At 45.1% G+C, this 20,967-nt stretch overlaps 1 protein-coding gene across 11 annotated transcripts; it reads right to left on the bottom strand.

Moving 5' to 3' along the window:
• Positions 1 to 706: 706 nt before the first annotated feature.
• Positions 707 to 18,512, bottom strand: LOC142560390 (kelch-like protein 5). Of its 11 annotated transcripts, XM_075672459.1 has the most exons (8): positions 18,337 to 18,512; positions 13,106 to 13,308; positions 10,183 to 10,352; positions 8,678 to 8,880; positions 6,997 to 7,166; positions 3,668 to 3,789; positions 1,434 to 1,551; positions 707 to 819 (listed from the first exon to the last, which is right to left on the bottom strand). In XM_075672459.1, exons 1-4 carry the CDS (start codon positions 18,433 to 18,435, stop codon positions 8,855 to 8,857), a joined length of 498 nt encoding a protein of 165 aa, XP_075528574.1. In that variant the 5' UTR covers positions 18,436 to 18,512; the 3' UTR covers positions 707 to 819; positions 1,434 to 1,551; positions 3,668 to 3,789; positions 6,997 to 7,166; positions 8,678 to 8,854. The 11 variants fall into 11 exon arrangements, 10 of the variants coding, with proteins under 10 accessions (XP_075528574.1, XP_075528566.1, XP_075528567.1 ...); XR_012823360.1 differs by lacking the exons at positions 8,678 to 8,880; positions 13,106 to 13,308 and adding an exon at positions 14,602 to 14,762 and having other exon boundaries at positions 18,337 to 18,425; XM_075672451.1 differs by lacking the exon at positions 8,678 to 8,880.
• Between the last annotated feature and the right edge of the window lie 2,455 nt (positions 18,513 to 20,967).

The following is a 20,967-nucleotide window of genomic DNA, read 5'->3' on the forward strand; positions in this document are numbered from 1 at the left end:
TACCTACGGCGCATGCGCTACTTCGCCGCCGCTGGATAATACGCTCCGCGCAAGCCACGTGTTGACGCTTTATTTCTGAACAACTAGCGCCACAAGCGGTGGAAACTATTCTTCTACCGCTGCTGCTAAACGAGCTGCCAGAGCATAAGCTCAGCGCCGCCGCCGAGGGGACCCTGTCGTTCAGAATTCTTTGCCACAATATATTCAAAACACCTAAACAGCTACACTCAAAATTCGCGTTAGGGAGTATCGCAATCGTCGGTGAACCTTTTTGTCACAGGAACAATAGGTGCAGCCCATTGCTGTCTTCACTGGAACAAGGATTTTAACATGTTCCTATGGGTGGGCAGCGCAACCCGGACGAAGGACGAGAGGAAGTACACAACACATCGTCCTTAGTCCGGGTTGCGCTGCCCACCCATAGGAACATGTTCAATCACCAACTCGCCCAGCTTGCCGTCTTAATTATGGATTTTAATCTTAGAATTTCTTGCGAGACTCCCATCTGTCAAGGCATGGCTCGTCGTCCGTCAGTGGGCGTGGCTTAAGAACCGTGGTGCAGCAGCTGAAGGAGCACATGGTGAACACACCTTCAGAGACTTTATCGTAGCATTATACTAGGTGTTTGATGTCAGAAAATGCAACACCACTTCAAGGCAAAATAATCTACGGCCAGCGCTCCCACAAAATGCAAAGCACACACTGGAACAAAGAAAGACAGTATAATTTTATTTTCATGAAATTATGTAGGGTCATTCCGATGGTGTCCAGAACTTGATGATAGACGTCAGAATTTTCGCTGGCCACTGTGTCGATCACCTGTCATGTGCATCCGAAAAAAAACCAGTAGCAATTATTACAGAAAGCCCACGACCAATCAGCGGACTTCGCACGGCGGATCCACTAGGAATAAATTCTCAGGACGACACCAGTTTCGAGATTTAAATTCCCGAAGTTTGCGGAGAAATGCTTTGGCGTTCCAGTTACTTTTGTGCTCCATTGCATGAAACGACGTTTTAACAAATTAAGTGGAACGCCAATGGATTTCTCCGTAAAGTCCGGGAATTTATATCTCGAAACTTGTGTCATCTTGAAAATTCGTTCCGAAGTGGATCCGCCTTGCGAACTCCGTGGCTAGAATTTGTAAATTGCAATATGGGCCATAATATAGTTAAACACTTAATTAGTGATATTTTTTATAAATTCGTCGATTTTGCACCCCAATTTCTTGTGCAAGTAATGCTCGCCGCTTTGAGTAGACCAGCTCATGAACTAGAGTTGTAATATCTGCCAGAGGTTAAAGATTTTTGAAAGCGTTCGCTGAAACACCATGTATATAGACGACTCCGTGTAGTGCGAATGTCAGAGATAAGACACCTCGTGTATCAACTTAGCAATGAGTCGAATCGCGGAAAAAGCAGTGGTATACGAACCATCGCGGCCACCTATAGCGAAAAGCTTATCCACCAGCACTGCCAGCGAAAGCGCTTCTTGCAGTGAGGAGGTTTCCACAGCGCTCCCATCGACTCTGTCCGGATTTGGTGCGGATCACTGGGAATAGTAGGACAACGAGAGGGCATCCGAGTTAATTGGGCCATGACATGGCCGTCCAACTATTCTCAGTTCAATATCGAGTGAATTCATCCCACGAGTCGTTTGAAGCATCGTGGTATTTACGAGGCGTACACAGGCAATATCCTTGTGCAGTGGAATACAGTTGCGGGCGTAAGTGGTCCGACTATTGGAGGACACGGAACGTTTTGTTTTTGCTTGGCACATGATACGTAACAGCGATGCATGACGCGTTAGAACGGGTCATGCATCCTCTAGAGGCATTCGGTCCCTCGAGCGCACATTTTTCGTTTCATATATGCTTTTTAGGCAAGACAGACGCGTGCTGCCACTGGTAATATGCTGCTAAACTGTAAACCAGTTCTGAAGCCTTATAAAGCTGTGTAGAGATTTCACTTCTAGTGCTTTGCGCTTCTTCAAAAGTGCACTTCACTAATTGAAATCGTTGCCTCTAAGCCCCTGCCACCATCAGTGACCGCCATGCTGGAATGGGTTATGCAACACCAAGAAGTGCACGGGCGGCCATGGCTATGTCGTCCGCTCGAAACATTCGGAAACCATGGTAGCTTGCTTGCTCCGCGCGCATTGGCGTGCAAACGCGAAGGAAGAATGAAATGGGGAAAGAACTAGGTGGGAGCATTTACGTAGAAAACTGAAGCCAAGTCGTCCCAACAAGTATTTATTGCCAAGATAATTTTTACTGTTTTGTGGAAGTAGCACCGGTAACTTAGTACAAATTAGTTCTGACAACTCGCGAAGTATGCAATACCACGCTCTGATTGTGAAGTCTCGACAGCTGCATACGCAGTGCATCACGGGCGACCTTGCAGATTCGCATTCATCAAAGTGACGTTTCTATATCTTTTATAAACTTGCGATTTAGTGCACACTGTGAGGCGTCCCGTACGCCGAACCAACGCGAACTAGATAGCGCAAGGCTAGTGAACTCCGATCCACGGCGTCATGTTACAAGCCCGACTGCCACAGAATCTAATGGGCATGTTCCTGAGTAAGCAACGGTGATTTCGACGCCTGCCTTGGCAATGGAAATTTCGGGCACAGTAGCGAATTTCGGGCCCGGTAGCATGACGTCATGGATCTGAGTGACAGACCTTGTGCCATCTAGGTGGCCTTGTTGGTATGGCGCGTCGTAGGCCTTAAAACCATAAACAGTAGCGTCTACGTGCACGTCCATAATCAAATTTGAACTGCGTGCCACGGTGACACTCTGTAGGCAGAGCGTTGCGGGCATGCCACGCTCTGCCGTAAGCAACCTGATCACTGATAGCTACACTTCTGCTGAACGCAGTGAAGCAGTTTTTGCGGCGATATTTTTCTGGAATAGACTACTTTAACTTAAAAAATTTAATTAGGGGTTTTACGCGCCAAAACCACTTTCTGATTATGAGGCACGCCGTAGTGCAGGACTCCGGAAATTTTGACCGCCTGGGGTTCTTTAACGTGCAGCTAAATCTAAGTACACGGGTGTTTTCGCCCCCATCGAAACGCGGCCGCCGTGGCCGCGGGGGTCCGATCCCGCGACTTCGTGCTCAGAAGCCCAACACCATAGCCACTGAGCAACCACGGCGGTACTTCAACCTGAAATGCATTTCTCCACTTTGATAATAAGTGGTTCAGGGCCCCTTTAGAGCCGTTTGCGCCTTCCCACTGCGTGAACGAACGGCGAAGAATAACCTGGCAACCGCGAAAGCTGTTATCTTAATATCAAAGAAACATAAAATCAAAGGGCGCGTCCGGGCGCAAACGTGCACGCCGATTGAGACCGAAGAACCGTGCGAGCGAGACGCACGTCCTGGTGCCAGCTGCTCCTGGTACAAACTGGGCGGTCCGCTGAAGTTATCTTCCCGATCGCGCATCTGAACGGCGAGATCAAAGCCTTTCGCCGCCTTTTCAAGACCCAGAGGCCTTACGTGGCGATGCTGTGATAACGCAAAAGGCGTTCCGGACTACTATCATCAGTAACAGCATCCTTCATGTTGTTGTCACAGCGGCCGCAACATTACGCTTCGAGAACGATGGTCAGTGACAGTGTCACGAAATTCTGCGGAGGCTACGTCGGTCGTCGAGCAGTTACCTGTTTTGAGGCGTCTTCTGCCATCAAATCCACCGACCACATAGATGTGGCCACCTAGCGCGGCCGTGCGTTGTCCGCGTCGGAGATTGGCCAGATGTAGCCAACCGAGGCGAAAACCATGCCTGCGCGTGGAGAGTATAAGGCTCAGGAAACGGCAGGGAAAGTTGAGCGAATACACTTGTGAAACAAAGCCTTTCTTGGCCCTCCCCCACCTTTGCAGGTACCGTTTTGCGATGCCCAGTTGACAAAAATCGCGGCGGAACCCGTCTCACACAATTAATGTCGCCGTGAGTATGATTAGCATTGAAGCAATGTGGCGATACGAGTATTCCCATTGGAGAGACGCGTCACGTATGTTATGCACCGTGTATGCAGGCCGCTACTTGTAAGCTTCTCTTTCAGAATTCTTCGCAGAGAATATTCAGAAATTCCTTCGGTTTTGGCTTTTTACGACTAATCTCCGGAGAACTTTTACCGCACCCTCTATATACGGAGAAAATTGATATATTAGACGAGGGCTACGCTGTGCACGTAATAGTTGTTTTTTTCTTTTTCGTCATTGCAGAGCTGCATATACCCAGCATCACATGCGGAGTGACTCTAGTTGGTCAAGCAGTTTGTTTCGAACCCAGTTCCCTCAGCACGACAGCACAATACTGCACGCACTAGACCATGGACCACCCATCAATCCAAGTTGGCGGGAAAACGGTCAATGACACAGACACACCAGTAAACGAGAAGGACGCTAACCGAGGCGCCCGTTTTTTATTAATCATATCATAAGAAGCCAACAAACATTGACACCAAGGACAATATAGGGGAAATTACCCTGCCTAAGGAATGAAATAAAGAAACGACAAATAAATGGAAATTAAAGTGGATGAAAAAAGCAACTTCCCGCAGGTGGGGAACGATCCCACAACATTCGCATTTCGTGTGCGATGCTCTGCCAATTTAGCTAAAGCGGTGCCGTTTCCTCGTCCACTTTCTTGAGTATTTATGCTCGCTAGTAGAACCCTATGAGTGTTAGGCAGCGCCCCCACTCGCAGAGGATGTAGGACATCCTTTCTGCCGCAGGCGTCACGAGAACGTGAGCTTTTTAGGTGAAGGCAACCGGCCAATAAATCCACACATGCTACCTGAAGGCATCAATGTTGCTGGATTCGAGACGCTCGCTCCCACAACCTTCGCTTGTGGTATCGTTCCCCACCTGCGGCAGTGGCAAGTTTATTAATCCACTTTATTTCCATTTAATTATAGTTTCTTTACTTCACTTATTAAGCACAAGTAATTTCCCATATGTTCTCTTTGGTGTCAGTGTTTGTTGGCTTCTTATGATATGACTAATAAAGATCGGACCCCTCGGTTAACCCCCTTTCTTCTCGTTTATTAGATAACGAGGGTCTAGAATCCGGCAACATTGATGCCTTCAGGTAGCATGTGTGGGTTCATTGGCCGGTTGCCTTCACCCAAAAAGATCACGTTCTCGTGACGCCTGCGGCAGAAAGGATGTGCCACATCCGCTGCCAAGGTCTGCGAGTGGGGGCGCTGGCTAACACTCCCAGGGTTCTACTAGGAAACAAATACCCAAGAAAGTGCATGGCAAACGGCGCCGCGGTAGCTCAAATTGTAGAGCATCGCACGCGAAATGAAGGTTGTGGGTTCGGTTCCCACCTGCGGCAAGTTGTTTTTTCATCCACTTTCATTTCCATTTATTTAACGTTTCTTTATCGTATTTATTAAGCACAAGTAATTTCCCTTATGTTGTCCCTCATGTCAGTGTTTGTTGGCTTCTTATGATATGACTAATAAAAATCGGGCCGCTCGGTTGACCCCCTTTCTTCTCGTTTACTACAGTAATCGTGTGATTAGGATTCCGTTGAGACATCTGAGCTAATCGGGGATAGATTGTGATTATAAAGCAGAGTACGTGACATCACCAGTCATTCTTTTCTCATTTACATCATCCATTACCATCACACCACTCATTACATGAAAAGAGACATGAGCAAATTGAGTCACTAAGTCTGAGCTATGTCGCCGTACATTCATCGGCCTGTGTTTCGCCTTTAGTAGCGAAAAACACACCTGCCTATTAGTAAACAACATCTTCGATATGATATTTTGTCAATACAAGTATTACAGATACGTTCAAGAAAATAATGTCACAATTTATTCATCTACCTGTACTTTTCATATGCTGGGTGTCTCAGCGAACACTCATGAATTTTTAAACGTTGCCTGTGATAGATAGCACAATTCTAGTTCCTGAGGGGGCCTACTCGAAGCGGTGGAAACTACTTGCAAAACAAAATTAAATACGTGATCGATTAAAATTCACTAATTAACCTTTAAACTAGTTACGTTATGGTCCATATTGCAATTTACAAATTCTCGCCGTGGAGTTTCCAAGGCGAGTCCACTTGGAACGAATTCTCAAGATGACACTGGTTTTGAGACTAATTCCAACTTTGCGGAGAAATGCATTGGCGTTCCAGTTACTTTTGTGCTTGAATGCATAAAACGACATGTTGTTAAGTAAGTAAATGGAACAATGCATTTCTTCGCAAAGTTCAGGAATTAATATCTAGAAACTGGGCTTTTTTGAAACAAGAATTTTTGAAAATTTTCGCTGAAACACCTTGAATATTTTATGACGCAATTAGAATTGCGCTATCTGCCACACGCAACCTTGAATTTTTCAAGGTTCAAGAATTTTTGAAAATTTTCGCTGAAACACCTTGTACATATGGTTGGACACTGGTTTTGAGACTAATTCCAACTTTGCGGAGAAATGCATTGGCGTTCCAGTTACTTTTGTGCTTGAATGCATAAAACGACATGTTGTTAAGTAAGTAAATGGAACAATGCATTTCTTCGCAAAGTTCAGGAATTAATATCTAGAAACTGGGCTTTTTTGAAACAAGAATTTTTGAAAATTTTCGCTGAAACACCTTGAATATTTTATGACGCAATTAGAATTGCGCTATCTGCCACACGCAACCTTGAATTTTTCAAGGTTCAAGAATTTTTGAAAATTTTCGCTGAAACACCTTGTATATATTATGACGCAATCACCGAATGCCCTGCCACCGTGTTCAACTCAGAAACGCATTCCCGAAATATATCTGCCCCCAATAACTTCCTTAGCGGCACATCGGACCATTGCTTATCCGCATGGTGGCAATGTAACGCCTCAGTGGGGGAATACAGATGTCTCAGTAATCCTAAAAAAAAAAATAAAGAAAGCTCCATACGGCCCAAGGGCTGCAACAGCCACGTGTAATGTGCTAGTGTACCAGCGAGCTCTGCGTCAAAGTTGGTGTTACCTTTGTGCAGTGCGTCCGTGAGTAAGTCTGCTGCATGGTGGCCTGATTCTGCTTGTGGATCTTGCAACAAGCACATACACGGGCCACGATTCCATGCATTGCTCACCGCACTATTGTAAGCCGTCGTTGAACAAACGCTTTGGTTCTGTTCCTCAAATGCTTGCTTTTCCCTGCATGCCAACCACGAAAAAATTACCACCGACAGCCTCGCACGCCAATGAACAAGAAAACTTCTCGAGACTTCACCAGTTTCTCTTAACCTGTCTAGCATTATTAACACGTCTAACAATAATAACACGTCTAACATTCCGTAGCTAAGGGGATTTGCAGACCTTGTCCTGTTTTAACCTCTAGGATTTCGGAGCAACAAAAACTGCCCACCTACCTCCTGATGATGATGATAATGATGGTGATGCAATCCTCTATAAAACGAGGTGGTCACAAATGGTCACCTAGCCTATTTCATTAATTCAGGTATGCTATACATGTTTTTCATATTAGAATTTTTGTATTCAGCTCCTTAATGTTCTTTTTTTTTCCAGAACTCCTCTCAGTGCCTTGTACCGCTACATATGCGTGTAACAGATCCGGTCGTATCAATCTCTTCCCCGCTTTCATTTCATATAATACTCTAAAACCCTCTTGCATATCTTCCGTCCACTTTAAATCCAAGCGCTTCTGGATGGTGTACGTTACCTACGGGTCTAATTAATGTCTAATGTCTAATGTCTAACGTCTACGGGTCTAATTAATGTCTAAAGTCTAATGTACTAATTGTGGCCATGTCGTCCCAGCAAACTTGTTAATCTCATCCGCCCACCTAACTTTCTGCCACCCCCTGCTACGCTTCCCTTCCCTTGGAATCCAGTCCGTAACTCTAAATGACCATCGGTTATCTTCCCTCCTCATTACATGTCCTACCCATGCCCATTTCTTTTTCTTGATTTCAACTAAGATGTCATTAACTCGCGTTTGTTCCCTCACCCAATCTGCTCTTTTCTTATCCCTAAACGTTACACCCATCATTTTTCTTTCCATAGCTCGTTGCGTCGTCCTCAATTTGAGTAGAACCCTTTTCGTAAGCCTCCAGGTTTCTGCCCCGTAGGTGAGTACTGGTAAGACACAGCTATTATACACTTTTCTCTTGAGGGATAATGGTAACCTGCTGTTCATGATCTGAGAATGCCTACCAAACGCACCCCAGCACATTCTTATTCTTCTGATTATTTCAGTCTCATGATCCGGATCCGCCGTCACTACCTGCCCCAAGTAGATGTATTCCCTTACCACTTCCAGTTCCTCGCTACCTATTGTAAATTGCTGTTCTCTACCGAGACTGTTAAACATTACTTTAGTTTTCTGCAGATTAATTTTTAGATCCACTCTCCTGCTTTGCCTCTCCAGGTCACAGTGAGCATGCATTGCATTTGGTCCCCTGAGTTACTACGCAAGGCAATATCATCAGCGAATCGCAACTTACTAAGGTATTCTCCATTAACTTGCTCCAACCCGTGTTTCCTTCTTTTTAAGACGCATCACTAGCATTATGGGCGCTGCGTGTATGCGGGCTTCATTTTCGGCATGGTGCACGACTAAGCTGTCAATACAACTGTTCCTTCGACCAGAGCACTTAAGCATTTTGTGACCGCCCCTTGAAGAAAATATTCACATCGACACTTACACTTTGGTCACGAGCCCAATTCGCACTTTTGACTACACTCTTGCAACGTCCAGCTGCGATCTTGTTTCAAAGTGTTGTCCTGCCCAGCGGGCAACGGCCTTGAGCACAAGGCACTCCTTTCTTACGCTAAGCTCATCACTGGCCAGAATCTTCGTCAGTATTTCTGCCGGCAGTAGCTTAATATCGTAGTTCGACTTGAATGCCTGCAATCAATGCACACTTGTGTAGAAGAACAAAAGTGAAGAAATGCGAGCACTTTGACAGTTTACAGATCACACCTTAAACATCAACATGCCACCTCGACAAATCTCTTATAAGTGGTATCCTGATGAAAGTATATCGGCATCAGAATATTTTCGCGTCGTGGTGGTAAAGAACCAGACACATACAGAACTGTGTGTTAAGGATATAAACCTTTTTTTGTGGGAAAACTGATTCTCCAGTAACCAATAATACTTAAACCACATATTCACACAGCGCATATACAACGAAGACAAGAGAGAAAGTTCACCGGACACACGGCAATTTACAATTTATATATTTATTAAGAAAAGCAACGAGTAAATATCAAAGCCCACCTGCACAGACATACACATGCAACAGTACCTACGAGCAACTCTAGCTTGCTATCTGACGAAGAAAGACAGGGTACTGATATGCAATTACCAGGCCTTTCATTTTATGCGGAACGGCTCCGCAATTTTTGAGCTTCCGACTGTCGTGTCTAAGTATTCCAGAAAGGTGCTCGAACGATCCCAAGCCCAATAGCAACCACACAGTATGTAGACAAACAGGAACAAGACATACATTATAATATTAATGTCGGCGTCTGCCCTCTACACTCCGTAAAGGATACGCGGGCCATCTAAAACCCCTGGATCTGGTAGAAGTGACGAGAAATTACGGGAGCACTTGATGCATTGGGCCTAAGGCAAGATTGAAATTGCGCCTGCCCGATTCTCCACGCTACGCTAAACGGCAATGCGACATTTGGTAGAAATCTGATACTTCAGCCGCACTTTCCCAAAAGAGTTGTATCTTGGCTTTCTCTCTCTTTTTTTCTTGAACAAGCACCAGAGAAGAGCCTAGCAGTAGACAAAAGGCGGGTCTCCCCGTGCCGATCTATGTATCGTGTCACCGTACCTCTCCCAATGTGGAAACTATGTATGGACGTTTGCCGATTGGTTGCGGAAAATGAACACTAGCGTGGGCGCGGTGCGCATGGCCTGCTCGCTGCTCCTGGCCCACACCGATTACTGAACTCCCTGTCACCGCGTTCAACTCAGAAACGCATTCCCGAAAAAAGTCTGCTCCCAGTACTTTCCTTAGTGGCACATCGGAACATTGCTTATCGGTATGGTGATAATGTAACGCCTGAGCGGGGGAACACAGATGTCTCAATACCAATCAAAAATATAAAACAGCTCTGTGCGGCAAAAGGGCTGGAACAGCCAGGTGCACTGTGCTATCAGTACCAGCGAGCTCTACGGCCAAGTTGGCGTTACCTTTGTGCAGTACGTCCGTGAGGCAGCCTGCTGCATAGTGGCCCGATTCTGCTTGTGGGTCTTGCAACAAGCATATACACGGGCCACGATTCCATGCATCGCTCACCGCACTCTTGTAAGCCGCCGTTGGACAAAAGCTTTGGCGCTGTTCCTCAAATGCTCGCTTTTCCCTGCATGCCCACCGCGAAAAAATTACCACCGACAGCCTTGCACACTAATGAACAAGAAAACTCACCAGTGTCTCTTAACCCTAAGGTTAATAACACGCATAACATCGATAACACGCTTAACATTAATAATCTCTAGAGTTTCAGAGCAACAGAAACTACCCGCCTACGTGATGAAGATGATGGCTTTATTATTATTATTATTATTATTATTATTATTATTATTATTATTATTATTATTATTATTATTATTATTATTATTATTATTATTATTATTATTATTATTATTATTATTTGGTGGCATCCGCTATAAAACGAGGTGGTCACAAATAATCATCATCATGTCATGTATTCATCATCTTAATGTTTGTTTTCTTCAGAACTCCTCTACGTGCCTTTTACTGCTACCTATGCGTGTCACACCCAGTCGTATCAATCTCTAAATATACTCTAAATGCGTCTTCCTTATTTTCTGTGTATGTTACCTACGGGTCTCACTAGGTCAATCGTTTAGCATTCGATAAAGATGTGCTGAGCTGTCTCTGCATTTTTCGCTGCAGAATACACATGCGTCATGCTGTGTATATATCCTCCCGTGTGTATTCGTCCTTATGCAATCAGCTCGAGCTTCAAATAGACAATAACTGCCCTTTGTGTTATCATACAGATTCTTCCTCCGAATTTCTTCCTATTCATGTAATACTCTATGGTCTTTCATTGCTTGAAATCTTTGAATCCAGTTCACTGTTTATTTCATTCTTTTTGATGACTCCTAGTAGTCTATTTTCCATTTAGAAAACCCAGTACTTGGTTGCCAACTTTATTTACCTCTTTCTCCATTCTGAATCCACACTTTTCAGGTACAGATACTTGTGCATTTAAGCCGCCAATTTATTTTCGTCCTTGTCCTTGACCCTTTCTTCCAGAAAAATTTTGCTCTGCACTTCTAAGACTTCTCAGGCCTAAGCCCTGCTGCAGTGACTCATTTGTGGTTTTACCATGGGCTCCCAAAGCTAACCGGCCTATGGATCTTTAGTTAACGTCATACAGCGACAAGATATCCGATTTTAAGCACCGAATGGCATTTGCGAACGTCAGCGCTGGCACCGTTACTCCTTTCCAGATTCCAAGCCCCACCCCATACTCATTCTGGCCCCAAAGCGCTCAGTTTCATTATTGCTACATTACACTTCTCCTTTAGCCTCAGAATATCTCGGTACGTGCTTGAGTAAGTCTCTCCTTCGTTTATGTATACGCCGAGGTATTTACATTGATTGACTAAGGGTATAACTTACTGTTGAATTGAGACGGGACTCCTTTCTGCCGGTTTCTCTGTGTTAAACTGAACGCCAAGATTTGTCGCTGCGTTGCCATAGATTTTCGGAATTTTCTCTATGTCTCTTGTAATGTGAGCCAGTAGCACTATGTCATCCGCATACATGAGTTCGGGGACTTCCTGTTGCACCATTAGTCCATTACACATGTAGGGTAAATTGATACCTAATTCACTGTTTTCCAATGTTTACATGCAATTAACATAAAGCGTGAACAGTGGTACTACCATCGCCACCACAAGGCGTAGCAGAGAAGCTTTCATATGTTAACTCGCAGATTCTCCCAACGCTCTAACGTGAGAGAGAAAGCTTTTCAGTTCCTACGGTACATCTGCAGCAAGAAAACAGCGAGCGCCATCCTTCAACTATGTGTGATAACCACTACTCTCTCAAAATGCTCTTAACGATCTCGCTGCCATCTGAAGCTCTCTCTCTCTACGCTTCTGATTTTTTTTCCATTGCCACGGAGAGCAGCGGCCCAACCGGTAGCAATCCCTCTGCGTCGTGCGTGTCTTCGCTCGATTAACTCGGTGGCTCGGACGTTCTGGCAATTATTTTCTGCTTAAAGCTCACCGCAGGTAGTACCGTGACTCTTGCATCTTGTAATATCTCTTTATGATGGCGCCATTCATGAGGCAACAGCCGCCCGCATGACGTGAGTCCTTCTTCATCGCGGATCCCAATGCAAGTGAAAAGAAGGGAAAAGAAGACGGTCTCCCACCAGACGGCACAGTTTTGTGATCGGTGTCCGACTCGGTGTTTGGGGGCGCAGCAGCTCAAGACATGTAAATGACCTCAACCCACACGGTTGTGGTACAAATAAAAACGTCTCCTCGACCTTTGCCAAGTGCATCAACTTGCCGCCAGCGTGCTGCGGAGAGTGTGACGTTGAAGTTTTTTCGAAGACGTTAGACAAGGCGTGCGCTGCACATGCGTGTCCGCCCTCGCACAAGTTAACACAACTTTCTCTGGGCCCTAAAAGCAATGTACACGCTTAAGTCGCGAGATTTGTGTGAAGAAGAAAGAATCAGGGCGCTATCTTGTAGTGATGCCTTAAGCTCGATTCTTTGTCAAATCACGACAAGCTGATCTTGTTGCTAACACTGGCGCAGCGTAGCCCTGACCAGCTTTGTAGCACGACTTGTATATAGTTTAATAAGAATCAATAGACGTCTACGTTCATGACAGTTGTTAGATTAAATAAGATGAGAGTAACGAAATTATGCCAAATACTGGAACTTCCAAAATTTGCTCCAACCTGTGTTTCCTTCTTTTTAGGACGCATCACTAGCATGATGGGCGATGCGTGTAAGCGGGCTTCATTTTCGGCATGGCGCACTAGTAAGCTGTCAATGCAACTGTTCTTTCGACCAGAGCACTTTGTGACCGCACCTTCAAGAAAACATTCGCATCGACACTTACACTTTGGTCACGAGCCCAATTCGCACCTTTGACAACACTCTCGCAAGGTCCAGCTGCGATTTTGTTTCAACGTGTTGTCCTGCCCAGCGGGCAACGGCCTTGAGCACAAGGCACTCCTTTCTTACGTTAAGCTCGTCATTGCCCAGAATCTTCGTCAGTATTTCTGTCGGCAGTAGCTTAATATCGTAGTTGGACTTGAATGCCTGCAATCAATGCACACTTGTGTAAAAGAACGAGCTGTGAAGAAATACCAGCACTGACAGTTTACAGATCACACCTGAAACATCAACATTACATGCCACCTCGACAAATCTCTCTTATTATCCTGATTAAAGTATATGGGCATCAGAATATTTTCGCCTTCTGGCGGGTAAAGAACCAGACACATTCAGAATTGTGTGTTAAGGATATAAACCTTTTCTTTATGGGAAAACTGGTTCTCAAGTAAACAAGTAATACTTAAACCACATATTCACGAAAACACCGGAGAAAGTTCATCGGACAGACGGCCACTTACAATTTATATATTTATTAAGCATCGAGTAAATATCAAAGCCCACCTGCATGGACATACACATGCAACAGTACTTTCGAGCAACTCTAGCTTGCAATCTGACGCAGAAAGAGAGAGTACTGATATGCAATTACCAGGCATTTCTTCTTATGCGGAACGGCTCCGCGATTTTTCAGCTTCCGACTGTCGTGTTTAAATATGCCAGAAAGGTGCTCGAAAGATCCCAACCACAACAGCAACCACACAGTAAGCAGAGAAACAGGAACGGGGCATACATTGTAATTTTTAAGTCAGCGTCTGCCCTCTGCACTCCGTCAAGGATACGCGAGCGATCTTAAGCCCCTGGATCTCGTAGAAATGATGAGAAATGCCGGGAGCACTTGATGCTTCTGGCCAGAGGCAAGATTTAAATTGCGCCTGCCTGATGCTTCGCGCTACATTTAACAGCAATGTGATATTAGGTGCGTATCTGCTAGCTCGGCGGCTCTTTCCAAAAGCGTTCCCCTTTGGGTTTCTCTCTCTCTCTCTCTCTTTTTCTTGAGCGAGCGGAGAAGAGCATGGCAGTAGACAAAAGGCGGATTTCCCCGTGCCGATCTAAGAATCGTGTCTATGTACCTATTCGAATGTGGAACTTATGAATGGACGTTCTCCAATTGGTTGTGAAAAAGAACACTAGTGTGGGCGTGGTGCAGGTCGCCTCCTCGCTGCTTCTGGTCCACGCCGATTACTGAACGCCCTGTCACCGTGTTCAACTCAGAAACGCATTTCCTGAAAAAGTCTTCTCCCTACACCTTCCTTAGTGTCACATCGAAAGATTGCTTATCGGTATGGTGATAATATAGCGCCTGAGTGGGGGAATACTGACGTCTAAATACTCATCAAAAAATAAACATAAACAAAGCTCTATGCGGCAAAAGGGCTGGAAAAGACAGGTGCACTGTGTTATCAGTACCAGCGAGCTCTACGGCAAAGTTGGCGTTACCTTTGTGCTGTGGGTCCGTTAGTAGCATGGTGGCCCGATTTTGCTTGTGGATCTTGCAACAAGCATATACACGGGCCACGATTCCGAGCATCACTCACTGCTCTCTTGAAATCGCCGCTGAACAAAAGCTTTGGTGCTGTTCCTTAAATGCTCGCTTTTCCCTGCATGCCAACCGCGAAAAAAATTACCACCGACAGCCTTGCACACTAATGAACAAGAAAACTTCTCCAGACTTCAGCAGTGTCTTTTAACCTGTCTAGTATTATTAACACGCCTAAGAATAATAACACGTATAGCATCGATAACAGGCTTAACATTAATAAGAAATTCAAGGGATTTGCAGGCCCTGACTTTTTTAATCTCTAGCGTTTCGGAGCAACAGAAACTACCCACCTATCAGATGATGATGATGACTATTATGATTATGATGGTGACGACGATGATGATTATGGCATCCTCTATAAAACGAGGTGGTCACAAATGGTCACCTAGCCTACTTGATTGACTCAGGCATGCTATACATGTTTATATTAGCAGTTTTGTATTCATCATCTTAATGTTTTTGTTTTCTTCAGAACTCTTCTACATGTCTTGTACCGCTACCTATGCCTGTAACAAACCAGGTCGTATCAATCTCTAAATAAACTCTAAATGTGTCTTCCTTATCTTCTGTGCACTTTAAATGCAAGTGCTTCTGGATGTGTATGTTACCTACGGGTCTCACTAGGTCAATCGCTTAGCAAGCATTCCATAAAGATGCCTATTTCTCTGTGTTAAACTGCATGCCTAGATTTGTCGCTGCGTTGCTATAGATTTCCGGAATTTTCTGTAAGTCTCTTGTATTGTGAGCCAGTAGCACTATGTCAACCGCATACATCAGTTCGGGGAATTTTTGTTGCACAATTTGACCATTGCGCATGTAGGATAGATTGAAACCTAATTCACTCTTTTACAATCATTATATGGCCTTAACATAAAGCGTGAGCAGTGCTACTACCATCGCCACCGCAAGGCCTTGCGGAGACAGCATTTCAGTTCCTCTGGTACTTCTCCAGCAAGAAAAACAAGCGCCATCCTTCAACTATGTGTGATAACCACTCCCTTCTCTCAAAGTTCTCTTAACGATCTCGCTGCCATCCGAGACTCTCTCTACGTTTTTCAATTTTTTCCGTTGCCACCGAGAGCAGCGACACAACCGGTGGCAATTTATGCTTCGTGCGTGTCTTCGCTCGATTAACTCGGAGGCTCGGACGTTCTGCCAATTATTTTCTGCTTACAAGCTCACCGCAGGTAGTAAGTACCGTGACTCTTGCATCTTCCACAATCTTTTTATGATGGCGGCATTAATGAGGCAACAGCTGCCCGCATGACATGAATCCTTTTTCATCGCGGCTCCCAATGCAAGTGAAAAGAAGGGAAAACAAGATGGTCTCCCACCAGACAGCACCGTTCTGTGATCGGTGTCTCCGACTCGGTGTTTGGCGGCGCAGCAGTTCTATTACGCGACTGGAGTACATCCTGGGAGACATGGAAAGGACCTCAACCCACATGGTTGTGGTATAAATAAAAATGTCGCCTCAACCTTTGCCAAGTGCATCAACTTGCGGCCAATGTGCTGCGGCGAGTGTAACGTTACCGTTCTTTCGTAGACGTTAGACAGGGTGTGCGCTGTATATGCGTGGCCGCCCTCGCACAAGTTACCAGAAAGTTTCTCTCCCTTAAAAGCAATGTACACGCTTACGTCACGAAATTTGTGTGAGGAAGAAAAGAATCAGGGTGCTATTTTGTGGCGATGCGTTAAGCTCGTTTCTTTGTCAAATCACGACAAGCTGATCTTGTTGCTAACACTGGCACAGTGTAGCCGTGACCACCGATGTAGCACACTTGTATATAGTTCAATAAGTATCAATCAATGTAACACACTTGTATATAGTTCAATAACTATCAATAGACGTCTACGTTCATGACAGTTGTTAAATTAAATAAGATGAAAGTAACGTAATTACGCCAAATGCTGCAGCTTCCAAAATTTGCTCCAACCCGTGTTTCCTTCTTTTTAAGACACATCACTAGCATTATGGGCGCTGCGTGTATGCGGGCTTCACTTTCGGCATGGTGCACCACTAAGCTGTCAATGCAACTGTTCTTTCGACCAGAGCACTTAAGCATTTTGTGACCGCCCCTTGAAGAAAACATTCGCATCGACACTTACACTTTGGTCACGAGCCCAATTCGCACCTTTGACAACACTCTTGCAACGTCCCGCTGCGATCTTGTTTCAACCTGTTGTCCTGCCCAGCGGGCAACGGCCTTGAGCGCAAGGCACTCCTTTCTTACGTTAAGCTCATCACTGGCCAGAATCTTTGTCAGTATTTCTGCCGGCAGTAGCTTAATATCATAGTTCGACTTGAGTGCCTGCAATCAATGCACACTTGTGTAAAAGAACAAATTGTGAAGAAATGCCAGCACTCACAGTTTACAGATCACAGATGAAACATCAACATTACATGCCACCTCGACAAATCTCTCTGATAAGTGGTATCCTGATTAAAGTATATCGGCATCAGAATATTTTCGCGTTGTGGTGGTAAAGAACCAGACACATACAAAACTGTGCGTTATGGATATAAATCTTTTTTTGTGGGAAGACTGCTTCTCCAGTAAACTGAAACCACATATTCACACAACGCATACACAACGAAAACAAGGAAAAAAAGTTCACCGGACATACGGCGACTTACAATTTATATATTTATTAAGAAAACCAGCGAGTAAATATCAAAGCCAACCTGCATGGACATACACGTGCAACAGAACCGTCGAGCGACTCTAGCTTGCAATCTGACGAAGAAAGAGAGGGTACTGATATGCAATTACCAGGCATTTCTTTTTATGCGGAACGGCTCCGCGATTTTTCATCTTCCGACTGTCGTGTCTAAATATGCCAGAAAGGTGCTCGAAAGATCCCAACCACAACAGCAACCAGTAAGCAGTAAGCAGACAAACAGGAACAAGGCATACATTATAATATTAAAGTCAGCGTCTGCCCTCTGCACTACGTCAAGGATACGCGAGCGATCTAAAACCCCTGGATCTCGTAGAAGTGACGAGAAACTCCGGGAGCACTTGATGCTTTGGGCCAAAGGCAAGATTTAAATTGCACCTGCCTGATGCTCCGCGCTACATTAAACGGCAATGTGACATTAGGTAGAAATCTGATAGTTCAGCGGCTCTTCCCCAAAAGCGTTCGCTCTTGGCTTTCTCTCTCTCCCTCTCTATTTCTTTTCTTGAATAAGTGGAGAGGAGCCTGGCAGTAGACAAAAGGCGGGTCTCCCCGTGCCGATCTATGAATCGTGTCTCCGTACCTATTCCAATGTGGAAGCAATGAATGGACGTTTTCCGATTGGTTGCGGAAAAAGAACACTAGTGTTGGCACGGTGCAAGAGGCCTCCTCGCTGCTCCTGGCCCGCACATATTACTGAACACTCTGTTACAGTGTTCAACTCAGAAACGCTTCCCCCCCCCCCAAAGAATTTGCCCCCAATAACTTCCTTAGTTGCACATCGGAACATTGCTTATCGATATGGTGATAATGTAACGCCTCAGTGGGGGAATACAGATGTATCAATGCCCGTCAAAAAAAAATTAAAAAAGCTCTATGCGGTAAAAGGGCTGGAACAGCCAGTTACACTGTACTATCAGTACCAGCGGGCTATACGGCAAATTTGGCATTACCTTTGTGCAGTCCGTGCTTGAGGAAGTCTGCTGAATGGTGGCCCGATTCTGCTTGTGGATCTTGCAACAAGCATATGCACGGGCCACGATTCCATGCATCGCTCACCGCACTCTTGTAAGCCGCCGTCAAACAAAAGCTTTGGTTCCGTTCCTCAAATGCTTGCTTTTCCCTGCACGCCAACCGCGAAAAAATTGCCACTGACAGCCTTGCACACTAATGAACTTCTCGAGACTTCACCAGTGTCTCTTCACCTGTCTAGCATTATTACCACGCCTAATATTAATAACAAGCTTAACCTCAATAACAGGCGTAACATTAATAACACGCTTAACATTCCGTAGCTCAGCGGATTTGCAGGCCCTGTCCTTTTTTTTTAATCTCTAGGGTTTCGAAGCAACAGAAACTGCCCGCCTACGTGATGATGATGATGACTATCAGGGCATCCATACATACATAGATACAACATACATACAGAGCCCCCGACAAGTGCGTGAAGTACACTAAAATGCTAACGTATTAAAACTGACACGTATAACGGCAAACGGTCCTTACATCTCTATCAGCTTTTCCTATCTCCTACACGACATTTTGATTTCTTTTTCTTGCCGAAAACTTGTATCGATCGGAACCGCCTGCGTCAAAACATTGTGCTACTAATTGGCCACCCCTACCGCTTTCGTGCTACACTGCTTCATCCTGTTTTAACTGCGAGCGACTTTCGTTCTTGTTTCGCATTGTAGTACCACTCTTATTCCTCTGCTCGCTTATTTTTGTCCTGCTTTGTATATATGTCTATTCACTTCCATCTGTTCTTTTTTTTTTCTTGTTTTTGCTTATTGTTGGTGACTGCCTCTCTCTGTAATGCTGTAAAGTCCGGAGAGTAAATATAAGTAAAATAAAATTAAATGTCCAAGTATTCAAAGGAAGACTACAGAGACGCACTATATCACTTAAAACTGTCACGGTATTCCACCTAACCATCCATTTTGGTGAATTTAGCAGTAAGATGTCGATTACTGGAAGAGAAACCGAATTCAATTTTCTGTTCATTAAGCGCCGCAAACCCTGCGCCGGTACGTCGGTGTGACGTAGATTTCAAAAATATTTCCTTGTGCTCTGCGCGGGTCCGAACAAGTTTCTGAAAATTACTATCTGGCTCTTCTGTAATACAATGTAGTTAATCTTTACCGATTTAACAGTATCTAATAACTAGACCACAGCCGACGCAGTCAAAAATTTGTGACGTCACGGCGATCCGAAGCAGGAAATGTCAAGGCAATGCTGCAGCCACGCGGCATTCGTCCCTGCACCTCGACGCGAGACCCAGGGGGCCCCCCGTCACATATATTGAGACAATATAGCATGTTCCAGAAGAGCACATGTTTCAGACGTGCTGCGTTTCGGCGATTCCATTACGCTATGTCGGTGCGCGTTGCTGCAATGCTACACTCCGTTTCAAACATCAGGTGCAACGCTGTGGAAGCTACGCAAGTTCGGTGACGAAAATTTATCACTCCGCGCGTTCCGCCCATGCCTCGCTGCACGCCAAAGGCATATATATGGTCGCGTGAGCGTGCACGTGAGGCTGCCGCGACGGGCTGCCAATAACAAAACGTGAAAAGAAAGGCAATGAAAAACATACTTATCTGAAACAGCGCATTAGATAACCGTATAACACAGTTTGTTCGTTTCTCAGGATTAAAACGTTCTTCATTCAACACTAAGCCTCTATAAAGAGCAGTTTCGTGCAGCCGCGATCAAGAACACCAAACTACTTCCAAGTGCGGAGGCAGCCATTGCAATAACTCTCTCTAGCCTCCACAGCGTTGCACCTGATGTCTGAAACGGAGTATAGTCGAATTAACGTCGACATCCGTCACGATCGAAGTGGATTCTGACGGACTTTCATTATATAAATCATAACAATTACTCGCCAATCATAGCATCGATTGCTGATGCGTTAAGGTCGCCAATCGTGTCGAAATAATTAATGCGACGCCATTTTGTTTTAACATTTCACACTTTTCGCAATGCGGCCGTCGAGGATGCGTACCGACCTAGGACTCAGCAAAACGCCACTGCCGCTGCGCCATAGCGAACGTTGATTCACTGTGAAGGTTCGTGAAATTAAAGAAACGGGTAATTTAGGACCATCGTATTTCAAACAAATAGAACAAAACAATAACGATACGACACATACAAGGCGCAGCGCGCTCAAGATGTTGGCTAGTAAATGCTGGGGGCGTGCGCAAATATTCGTAACTGCTAATGTTCGTGACTGCGTAACTGCGGATATTTTTCGAATACTCGTCGAATATTTCAAAAACATCGACTGCGCCCAATTAAACATGAAAGTGGAGCAAAAGTATGGTATAAATGTTATGCCGCGTGAGCACAGTGTAGATATAATATGGCCGCAATCGCACCCACCCCTTCTATAGTGCCTACGCCAACCAGCTGGTTGAAATGATCGCCGAATGTGACACATTGCGCAGCGCGGGTACGCAAGAACACAAGCGCACGCGCCAGTTTCCTTTACCAAACCTGGATGTGCAAGTTTACAGCGTTTTTCTAACGTTTTGACGTAAACGTCGCTCCACATAGATTCCAATTTGTGCGCCGGACTTGCA

This window comes from Dermacentor variabilis, chromosome 10 (assembly GCF_050947875.1).
Source record: "Dermacentor variabilis isolate Ectoservices chromosome 10, ASM5094787v1, whole genome shotgun sequence".
NCBI lineage: Eukaryota > Metazoa > Arthropoda > Arachnida > Ixodida > Ixodidae > Dermacentor > Dermacentor variabilis.